Source organism: Littorina saxatilis, linkage group LG6 (genome assembly GCF_037325665.1).
Source record: "Littorina saxatilis isolate snail1 linkage group LG6, US_GU_Lsax_2.0, whole genome shotgun sequence".
NCBI classification, from domain to species: domain Eukaryota; kingdom Metazoa; phylum Mollusca; class Gastropoda; order Littorinimorpha; family Littorinidae; genus Littorina; species Littorina saxatilis.
The window spans coordinates 42,864,788-42,876,737 of record NC_090250.1 but is presented as its reverse complement, the minus strand read 5'-3'; the positions used below and the strand labels follow the sequence as shown (position 1 = coordinate 42,876,737).

The 11,950-nt window shown below is 39.6% G+C and overlaps 1 protein-coding gene across 3 annotated transcripts in view; it reads right to left on the bottom strand.

Moving 5' to 3' along the window:
- Positions 1–1,930: 1,930 nt before the first annotated feature.
- Positions 1,931–11,950, bottom strand: part of LOC138969280 (ankyrin repeat and LEM domain-containing protein 2-like) — a 68,480-nt gene continuing 58,460 nt past the window's right edge. For all 3 annotated transcript variants that reach the window (XM_070342034.1, XM_070342035.1, XM_070342036.1), the window contains 5 exons: positions 8,331–8,515; positions 7,750–7,868; positions 5,865–7,124; positions 5,355–5,486; positions 1,931–4,790 (listed from right to left, as the gene is read on the bottom strand). In XM_070342034.1, coding sequence (XP_070198135.1) covers positions 4,559–4,790; positions 5,355–5,486; positions 5,865–7,124; positions 7,750–7,868; positions 8,331–8,515 — 1,928 coding nt within the window. In that variant the 3' untranslated portion in view covers positions 1,931–4,558. The remainder of the gene's footprint in view (positions 4,791–5,354; positions 5,487–5,864; positions 7,125–7,749; positions 7,869–8,330; positions 8,516–11,950) is intronic.

Here is an 11,950-nt window from a genome sequence, read left to right as displayed (position 1 = left end):
AAGCTTATTATCACAATAAAAAGTTCAACACCAAGCCAGAAGGTCTTTTGTTTCCAAATTTTTGGCCCGCAGGCCTTCTTCAAAGGTACACAGACCAAGCATCTATAGTTACAACATAGCAATGGAACATCCGATCGTATGTCACATAAAGACGTAACTTGCATTACATTCTTAATTATTAATTAAATACGAAATCTATATCCACATGAGACGGGATGGGTCGATAGGCTAATTATTTCCCCATTTCAATCTATCTAGGCTTTTAGATGGGATAAGAATATTGTGAAAGATAATTATGAGCATGATACTGATGGGGTTTTCAAGAAAATAAAACACACAAATAAGCCTACTTTGAGAGACTGGTCTTTGTAGATAACTTAGCTGAGTCTGTGTATCGTACACTGATAATCAAGAGAGCACTGTGAAGTGTAGAATATGTATATCACAGATTAAAACAAAACTACCAATCCGTTGAAACTGTATGCTTCAACCAAACACCAACTCATTGATGCTGCTATCCCCGCATTGAACAGGGAAGATAACTCTTGGTTACAATATGTGTAGCAAACTGTGTTCTTTTTGAAACATGGCGTCAAAAAACGATTAATCTTGTGTGAGTACGTATTTTGCCTGGAACGATAGCAATTTATTTCGAAACATCAATCAGACACTTGCTGCTTTGTACATATTGTGTGACTGATCTGAAAAGAGAAGGATCTGACGAAAAAAATGCCGTAATTCTCCGAGGTTACAGTAAGTTAGTAACTTCCAAGTCTGCTGCCGCAGAATGAACTCTGATCATATTTAAGCTTTGCAGACTTTTGTGAGTAATGAAGAATTAAAGTCACATTTTAAGTTGTGAGCTGTCGCTTCTGACTAAAAAATAAACATAACAACAATGATCGTTGAACATTAGATCTACGACATTCAAAAGAAACATCTGTTCAAAATTGAAAAGTCGACATCACAAGGTCTTATAACTTTTTTTGATTTCTGTTAACTTCGTTTAGTTAGAATACATGTTGATTTCTTCATTATTAATTGGCGCCATTCATTATTATCATTTTACTTGAACTGGAGAGAAAACATGGGGCTAAAAATAGAGATCTTTTTTATTCTGCGCAAGTAGCATCCAGTACGGTACCGTTGATTGTTCGTTTTTTGTAATGCGCATTTTTTTTTTTAGTAACAGGTCAGTGTTAGTTGAGGGCCCCAAAGGGTTTAGAATCGTGATCGTGATTGGCGTTTTTTGACCTTTTTGTGACCGTGATTGCCGAAATTTCCATTTCTGTGATCGTGATGGGACTTTGCCCGTGATCCGTGATGACAAAACAATCAAGTCTCGTGATCGTGATCGTGATTTGTTTTCGTGATCGTGATGGGCATTATTGCAAAGCATTTTATTTTCAACGTACATTTTTCACAGCTGTATCACTCTATGATCTTCTATTCGTCAAGGTGTTTGTGATCGTGAAAACAAAAATCAAGGTAACTGGGATCGTGAAAGCTAAAATTTCCCTTCCCGTGATCGTGATGATACCCCCCCTTTGGGGCCCTCTTAGTTTGTATCAGATATGAACCTACAATAACACACTGCTTTCTTGTCTTTAGCAGTTGTTTTCTTTTCTTTTCGATCTGATGCTTTTGAGTTTAGAGTAGGCTACGTGTATGAATTTAGTTGACATCTGATTTGCAAAGTGAGGAGGTAATTCATTGCGTGTACATGCACATACACTCGCTCACACACACAGAAACTAATGTTTGCATCATTTTCTGTTGATCCATGTGTGTATACGTAAGTATAAACTGTGTGTAAGTAAACTGCAGGTGTGTGTGTGTGCTTAGGTGTGAGTGTGTGTGTGTTTTAGAGAGAGAGAGAGAGAGAGAGGGGGGCGGGGGCGTGTTGAACTGAAATCACACAAACCACAGATTCAGTACAGCTGTTTATTGCACGCTGCCTAAATGGCACCATTTTAACGCAAATGATCAAGCTTTGGAAAAACACTTTCAGTAGTAAAGATATCTTCCTTCCCGTATCATAAAACAATGATAACCAAATCATAAAGGCACAAACTCATGTAAAAAGCTTATGTTCAGTGGATATTTAAACCTCCTACATCCTTTTCATTAACACCATTCTTTTATTCCAAAGAAAAAACCCTGTGCAAAAAAAATAACAAATAAACAAAAAACGAGGAGTAAAAAAACCCAAAAAACCCAACTCTTTAGTAACTTGTTGACTCACATGCGAAGCAAAAGTGAGTCTATGTACTCACCCGAGTCGTCCGTCCGGAAAACTTTAACGTTGGATATTTCTTGGACACTATTCAGTCTATCAGTACCAAATTTGGCAAGATGGTGTATGATGACAAGGCCCCAAAAAACATACATAGCATCTTGACCTTGCTTCAAGGTCAAGGTCGCATGGGCCATAAATGTTGTCTAAAAAACAGCTATGTTTCACATTTTTCCTATTTTCTCTGAAGTTTTTGAGATTGAATACCTCACCTATATATGCTATATAGGGCAAAGTAAGCCCCATCTTTTGATACCAGTTTGGTTTACCTTGCGTCAAGGTCAAGGTCACAGGAGCTCTTCAAAGTTGGATTGTATACATATTTTGAAGTGACCTTGACCCTGAACTATGGAAGATAACTGTTTCAAACTTAAAAATTATGTGGGGCACATGTTATGCTTTCATCATGAGACACATTTGGTCACATATGATCAAGGTCAAGGTCACTTTGACCCTTATGAAATGTGACCAAAATAAGGTAGTGAACCACTTTCTTTCAACCACGAAGGTTATATCGCGACGAAGTGAACCACTAAAAGTGACCATATCTCATGGTAGAAAGAGCCAATAAGCACCCTTGTACTTCCTATGTCTTGAATTAACAGCTTTGTGTTGCATGACCTTGACCTTGGGTCAAGGTCACATGTATTTTGGTAGGAAAAATGTGTAAAGCAGTTCTTTGTGTATGATGTCATTGCTGGGTTTAGTTATTTGACCTTGACCCTGAAGGTCAAGGTCATGTAAAGGTCAAGGTCAAGCATGTGAGTCGTATGGGCTTTGCCCTTCTTGTTTTATATTGATCTTATGTGTCAATGGTATTTTTAATTTAACTATTTTGTTTTCAATGTAATGCCATGTGCATGAGAGAGACAGAGAGAGGATCAATAAAATCATGGTCAAGGCAAGCAAGTTTACAAATTACATATGCACTGTACATTTTTTAAGCGAAATAAACATTTGAACACAAAAGATATCCACCTTTTTAGACAGGTCTCTGTCCAATTGAATAAAGTTAAATTAAATACTACTTTTAAGAGAGCCACTTTAAAATCCTGCTAATAAGATAAATAAAAAGATTACAGGAAAGCAATTACAGCAACCACTTCCCTGAATAATAAGAATTTAAAAGCTTACAAAACCAAAGCCAATGTCTGCACAGTTCAAGCATGCAGTTTTCCCAAAATGCATGCAGGTAGAATGAAGCAGTTCAAAAATGACAACAACAAAAATATTCTTAAAGTAATTGTGTGGGGGTTTTGTGGCAACCTGCTACTACAATATAAGTATTTTTGTTTCAAACTTTTTCGCTTCAATTCAAAAGGTAAAACACGCTGACCCTAATGTTTTCATACAGTACATGTACTAGTAATTTGAGTCCTGAGAAAGAAAAATTAAACAGTCAAAACATGACAGTGCCAAGAGCAATTCTCATATTATAGCCTTGTCAATATCATGCTTTTCTGCTGTCTATCCAGTTTAGCCTAGTATTGTCTTGAAAACCAATTTCATTTTATTTCACGACTATTATCACTTCTTCTGTTCTTCTGCTTATCTAAGCTGGAGTAGTCTGGCATTGTCTGAACAGTTTCTCTCCCCAGGGTGCGTCAATCTAGCCCTTATTTTTTCTCCATCTTTTGTATAAAGTTGATATAGTCTTCAACAAAATTTCTCTCCCAAGAATACATCAGCATAAGGTCAAGTATGGTCCAAAACGGTTAAACCTGATTTCTTTTGCCATTACCATCAGTAAAGTACCCTGTTTAGTCTAGTATGGCAATAACATCATTTCTCTCCGAATGATGCTTTAGCCGACTACCCACCATACAGTCTGGTACGGTCCTGAAAACAATTTATCTAAGTACCGTATCAGTCTATCTGGCATTTAGTTTGACATAGTCTTGAGAACAATTTTGTTCCAGAAGTAATCAGTCTGCTATCAAGCATTTAGTCTTATACAGTCCAGAACAAAATTTTTCTCCCTCAGATACATCAGTCCAGTATCCAATATTCAATCCGGTATAGTCCTGAATAAATGTTCTTGTCCTAGAGTACATCAGTTCACAATCAGGCATTTAGTCGCACATGGCACTGAATACAGATTCTCTCATAACAATGCAGGCAGTCATTGCATGTCTTGTCTTTGTCAGACAATTCGCGTCAGGCAAATCTGAATTATTGACTTGAATAGTCAGTCCTGAACACAATTCCTCTCCTCAGTATGCAACTAACGGAATAAAATTGTCCCTTCTCTGTCAAGCAAGTCTATGTGGGTGACTTGAACAGCCAGGTCCTTGGCCCTTTCATCAGCGCAGGTCTTTCCGGCGACAGGTCGCGATTGCAGTGAATGCCAGGGAGTGAAGAGCGAGAGACGGGTGTGCTGGTTAGAGTGCCGCCCTGCACCAGAGGGCTGATGGGAAAGGGGCTTCCTGTCAGCGATTGGCTGTGAAGCTGGGACAGTCTGTGTTGATGACGCAGTCGTGCAGGGCTTGGCCAGCTGGGATGTAAAAAGGAAGAAGAAAAAGACATTAATTTCAAAGACAAAATGGAAGAATGGTACAGATTTCAGCAGCCATGGAAGCAGCTCTGTGTCATGCTGAGGGAAAGCCTGTGTGCATGTATGTACGTACGTACGTACGTACGCGCGTGTGTGAATTGTGTGTTTGTAAAAGAATGGCAGGCATGCATGTGCTGACACAGAGACAGATCTATGCACAAACAAACATATGCATGGGTGGGATTCTTCTGGTATATTCCGGAAATCCGGATTCGTAATGTCTGTGGTGACGGTTTTTTGGTTGTTAGCTATACAAATCCTTCAGCGTCCCCCCTTAAAATTCTTCAGGATTCATGACATTTTTCAGTCCCACCCATGTATATACAATAACAATAACATATGATGAGTCCTTACTTGGTTTCTAGTACATCCAGAAACTTTGACTATTCAGTGAGCATTCTCATCAGACATCTCTCTTGGGAAAATCTATTACTGAAAGTAACATTAAAAAGAAAAAAAAATAGGACCTTCCTGATTCCAGCAATGTTCCACTCTGTTTCTTACCTATCTTTTCCTTCTTGCCGTGTTGCAGAGACCAGAGACAGCCAGGAGTGTACAGTTGGGAACGTCGTGGGGTCCACATCACATTCACACATTGCTCGCATCACATCCAGGTCAGTTTTACAGGGTTTGTTTCTGCAAAAAATAGGAAAGAAGATCGAGTGTTCAGTTTGCTGATTTAAGAACAAAATTAGGACAGTCTTTCATGTACAATAATGATCATTATCATAAAGGAAAGAAAAACAGAGAACAGTGTACTTAAGTTTAAATTGTTGAAAGATCTTTATTTGCTGGTTTCTGTTCAAAAAGCGTTTTGTTCCTTCATGCCTGCTTTGCCTCTCTGACCTTCAATTTTTAGATGCTGGAATGAATAATTTTGCACAACACTATCCGTATCGCCTGCTCAATTAATCCACCTTTGGTCTTTGGAAGGACTGGCAACATTAACATCTAGTATATATATAGTACACTAAAAAGAGCACCAACTAATCCAACATAATAGACAATACCCACCCAAATACATAGCAGGCCATCTGGTTTGAATTTCTTCTCCTCCTGTGCACAATCCTTGCAGTGACACTGCCAAAGTGTTGTTTCACACTCTGTGCATCCTTTTCCAGTATTCCAACGGTTAGATGCACGGGGCGAACAATACGCCACACATGCTCCAACACTGCTTCACTTTTCGCCAAAATCTTCACATCAGTCATTACTTTCTGAGCGGAGGTGTTTGACAAATCGTCTGAGGAATCGTCAAAAAATTCTTCATCAGTTGCAGGAGCTGTCGAAGAGGTACGGATTAAGACATCCACAAGGAAATACTTGCTGCCCTTTCTTGATTTGATGACAATATCAAGAGGGCACTCCCGCCTTGTCACATTGCGCAAGGCCTTGTTGAAGATTTCCCGTCCCAAGCAAACTCCGACGTCTGGAGAAAAACGACCTTTGGGGGATCTAACCACTTTTCCATCAGGGCTGAAAATAAGTTTCACCTCCATCTCTTCTGACAGCTCTGTCATCATGGTGTTAAAAGACTTGTCAATCATTTCTGTGGACATCTTAGCACCAGGCAACTTTTCATAATTTTTGCCATCACTGCTCTGTTTTCCTCCACCTGTTTCATCAGATGGTGTGTCAGGAGTGGGACTAGACGCATCAAAAGAGTGTGTTGTGTTGCTTGTCACTGAAGTTTCGGATAGTTTCTGTTCATGCTCCCCGCTTGCGATGCTTTCTCTGTATGACCACAGGCTCGAGTTACCATCACCATTCTTCTTCTGTGTTTTGGAGACATCACCCATTCCCTCACTCACAGCCTTTGTATCTTTGCCTTTTTGAGGCACCTTGTTATTGTTTGACGATTTCAGCTGCAGCCTCTTACCAAAGACGTAGCTTTGGCTGTCAAAGAAACTGTCCAAACTGTCTTCAAACACATCTTCGTCTGCCTCCTCTGCTACCTCCACTGTTTCTGAAGCTCCAACTTCTTTCTGTGAAACTTTGCTAGGGTCACTTTTTTCGTCCGTCGTTCCTTCGTCACAGCTGAAGAAGCCTTCCCCTTGAGAATCGTCTGCAGAGTCACTGGCACTTGCATCGCTTACAGATCCATCATCACATGAAGAATCAGCCTCCATAGATCTGGTTATGCTGACCAAAGTTTGCTGCTTCTTGAGGTGCTCTTCCAGCTTCTGCAGACCTCTTGGAGTGGAGAAGTCGGCAAAGGCATCCAGAAACTTCCAGTACTCTGTCCACGGGACATGCAGCTCTCTTGCCAGTTTTCTGTCAAACAAGAAAGGAATATTGTGAGACCATTAACAATGTGTAGGGATGCTCATTGCCATCTAAACCCGCAATACAACCCAAGGGAGACAACTCCACTGTAAGCACAGTTACATCTGGGGACCTATGAAGTTGACTGAAAGCTTACCAACTGCTAGTGCTCTTCTTCCTCACTTAGGCACAAGAAAATAAAGTAAAATTTAACATTAAACAGACAGAAAAATGTTGCTGAGAACAGGGTGATCATATAAGATATTGCATTTTGGAATTTCCTAAAAGGCAGGTTTTGATTTTATCAACTACAGAGTTGTATTCAATTTTCCAACTCCCATTGAACATGCAACAAGGAGCATAAATTTCTCGAACATTTTCTTAGCTGGCTGCTATCACACATGGGTGCATGCGCATATGAGTACACACACACACACAATAGAGTACTCATTATCTTTCCAAGGCATACAAATACACCTGACTGCAAATTCTGACTAAATACCATTCAAAAGAAGTTTCTTACATGGCGAACAGACTACCTCTTACATTTTAGACACACATAAAGTTCTGCCTGACAGCATGAGACAGAAAACACAAACATTAAATTATTCACCTCTCCCAAGAAGTTACCTACCTGCCTATTCTCTCATATCCCTTCTCAGCATCTGTTCTGCGAGCAGCAGCCACCTCCTTGGCATCTGCTGAATTTCTTTGACACCGGGGGTTCATCCATTTCTTCTGGAAATCACGTGCCTTGAGAAAAAGGAGAGATTACTTTTAATTACCATTCTGTCCTTGAAAACAAGTTATGTAAGTAGGTTAACAAATCTACATTCATTTAACTATTTGCATTGCAATTTGCCCACACTTGGCATGTTGAGTCATTAAAACATAATCCTCACGAATGTGACACTCATAAGACACAAAGACTAGCTCTGTACAATTAGAGAACTCTGAGCAGAATGCGGATATGTGCCGAATGAGAGCAGATGCAATGTAGTGACTGTGTGTACGGATATATCCGTACCTGGTCAGATAGAGCCATATGAGTGGGTACGGATCTATCCGTACCTGGGAGACAATGAGTTACAAGCACTGCTTTTCTAAATTTACCTCCATTTTGAGCTCCTTTAAGACCTAAATGTCTGGGATGTTTGAACGTCTTACAAGAGAGGTACCACTGTACACACAGAGACCTATTCCGAAAACACCTACTTTGGATGGAGACATAGGTCCTGCAAATGCACTCAGCGTCCGGCGAGGTTCTTTTGGACTGTGTGCCAGGGAGGGAACAGTGGCAGGGTCACAAAGTTTCCCCTTGTCGTCAGGGGAACATGGTTCACCGACCATGGGCAGTGTAATGTTGTCTCGGGAACGCAGCAAAGGAACAAGACACAATCCTGCACACAAGAACATCTGTCATACTGATCGGTACAGGGAGGTGCCGATGAAGTGCTTTCATTTCATACTTTATTGTCCCAATGCTGGGAAATTCAGATCAGCAAGTGGAAAGCGAGCAGTAAGAAAGGGTCACACTACTCAAATTTGTGTGTTGAGATGTAATCATCCACCTACACAATATGACGTCATTAGCAAGTTCCAGACTCGATATTCTCTTATCGATAAGTGGGCTGTAAGAAAGCTGAAAAATAATTTCCATTCAACGATTTTCTGAATTTTGAGCATATTTTGAACATGAAACATAGTAAAACAATGTAATGTTGGAGTTGGAAAATGATAAGGAATTGACGAATGTTATTTTTATGAGTCTTTTTTCAAATGAGAAGAAAGTGGCTAAGTAACCGGTTTCTCCAATTTTAAGCTCATTTTCAATCAAACACAACTAAACTATATTCATATATTTTCGGATACAGGAGGCAATACGAAATACAATATCTTTTTTGTTATTCCGCTTCTGATTTTCAAAATACATTAATTTTTAAGGTACAAAGCTCAAATGCAATCCCATAGTCTGGACTAAGTCAAAGATTGTGTGACGAAAATTTCACTCAAATTGATGAACAAGAAGAGCAAACGCTCGATCGAGTCACTTTCGCAGTTCTGAATATTATATGAGGCATCAGATGGACAGGAAGAAATTGCTATTCACAACACAATACAGATGTAAATAATTTGATGTAAAGAATAATCCTATAAAGTTTGAATCAAATCCGATGAATAGTTTCAGAGATATGATATTTCAATTTTTTTCCTTCAAGACATACCTGTGACCTTGAAAAAGGTCAAAGGTCACCAAAGCAGACGTCAAAGTGTAGAGGTCACTGGGAGTCACGTTCACATAAAATTTGAGCCCGGTCACTTTTATAGTTTCCGAGAAAAGCCCAACGTTAAGTTGTGTGTTGCCGAACAGAAAAGGCTAGTTATCTCCCTTGTTTTTCTGATAACGTTCGTAAAAGGCTACAGATGTAAATACTTTGATGTAAAGAATAATCCTACAAAGTTTCAATCACATCCGATGAACTTTGTCAAAGATATAAAATGTCTAATTTTTCCTTTGACGCTGACCTGTGACCTTGAAAAAGGTCAAAGGTCAACGAAACCATCGTTAAAGTGTAGAGGTCATTGGAGGTCACGACTAAACAAAATATGAGCCCGATCGCTTTGATAGTTTCCGAGAAAAGTCCAACGTTAAGGTGGTGTCTACGGCCGGCCGGCCGGACGGCCGGCCGGACGGCCGGCCGGACGGCCGGCCGGCCGGCCGGACAGACTAACACTGACCGATTACATAGAGTCACATTTTCTCAAGTGACTCAAAAAACTGTGGCCGTGACAATGCAGCCTCAACTTTTGCAAACAGAGAAAAACGACACAAGCAAATGCCCTCAAAAATGTACATGTATATTAATTTTCATAAATTTTCGTTCACTATTTTTTGAGAGATGCTTAATGACACACACATACCTAGGGAGACAAACCTCACCCTCAACCCTCATGAAATGTAAAACAAGTCGCGTAAGGCAAAATTACTACATTTAGTCAAGCTGTGGAACTCACAGAAAGAAACTGAACGCACTGCATTTTTTCACAATGACCGTAGTCCGCCGCTATTGCAAAAGGCAGTGAAAGTGACGAGCCTGTTCAGCGCGGTAGCGGTTGCGCTGTGCTGCATAGCACGCGTTACTGTACCTCTCTTCGTTTTAACTTTCTGAGCGTGTTTTTAATCCAAACATATCATATCTATATGTTTTTGGAATCAGGAACCAACAAGGAATAAGATGAAATTGTTTTTAAAAACGATTTCGGAAATTTAATTTTAATCATAATTTTTATATTTTTAATTTTCAGAGCTTGTTTTTAATCTGAATATAACATATTTATATGTTTTTGGAATCTGAACATGATGAAGAATAAAATAAAAGTAATTTTGGATCGTTTTATAAAAAAATAATTTTAATTACAATTTTCAGATTTTTAATGACCAAAGTCATTAATTAATTTTTAAGCCTCCATGCTGAAATGCAATACCAAAGTCCAGACTGCGTCAAAGATTGCTTGGCCAAAATTTCAATCAATTTGATTGAAAAATGAAGGTGTGACAGTGCCGCCTCAACTTTTACAAAAAGCCGGATATGACGTCATAAACGACATGTATTGAAAAAAAGAAAACAAGAAGGGCAAAGCCCATACGACTCACATGCTTTACACATTTTTCCTACCAAAATACATGTGACCTTGACCCAAGGTCAAGGTCATCCAAGGTCATGCAACACAAAGCTGTTAATTCAAGACATAGGAAGTACAATGGTGCTTATTGGCTCTTTCTACCATGAGATATGGTCACTTTTAGTGGTTCACTACCTTATTTTGGTCACATTTCATAAGCAGACCTGCCTACCCCTGAAATGTACCATGTGTAGTTTTGGGTGTGAAAATAAGGCAAATGTGTAGTTTGGCAGGTGAATGTGTAGTATTTCAATTTGATCAACCCAAACCGCAAAACAGAACAGTTACTTATACCGTACTAAAACAAACACTCAACACTCCAAACAAAACTATTACAATGTGAACAATACTCCCCACAAAAATACAAGCCAAGCATTAAGTTTATTTGTTAAGAAAAAAATTATTAACTAGTTTGGAACATTTGCATGGGTGAAACTGATCAGAATTAAAAATAAGGAAAATGAGGCCGGGGTCCAGGGGCCGCCCACGCCCTGGTGGGGTGCAGGGGCAACGCCCTCTTAGGGGGCCCAGGGGGGCGAAGCCCCCCGGAAGAAAACGAAAAATCAGGCTTTTTAAGGGTAAAAGTAGGCCTTTCCTGGTATCTCAAACACACAAATTTGCACAGTAAACAATGATAACAAATGCCAAGCTGTAGTCCAATAATTCGCGCGCTCAGGGAAACAAAGATTCAGCGATGTCCGGTCACTGTGTTAGAGAAAATACAGATCGGATCGCCGGCGGGAAATTTTTTTTTTTAAATTTTTTTTTTTTTACAGATTTTCAAAATAAGGAGTTTCACTCATGCATTTGTTTAAAAAAAAAGCTATGTTGAGGGGTATGCAGTTCATATACAGTGGGACCCCCTATTCAAGACCTGTGACAATCTGAGAACATCAAGTCACAAAAAGTAGGGACTGGGAGTATCAGTGTGTATCAACATGAAGGCAAATTTGCATATAAACAGAACAGGTTTGCGTCGGCAATAATAATAATATGGCAGGTCATTGCCTCTGCTCTGGTTACCGATCTCTCAAAAGTGAGCTTGTCTTGGTCTTCTTTCCCTGGCACGGGTTTCTTCACAAAACAGTCCAATTTTTCCTCTGCTTTGGTCGGGATTTCTCGAATTCCTCATGAGAAGTGCTTTTCTTGTG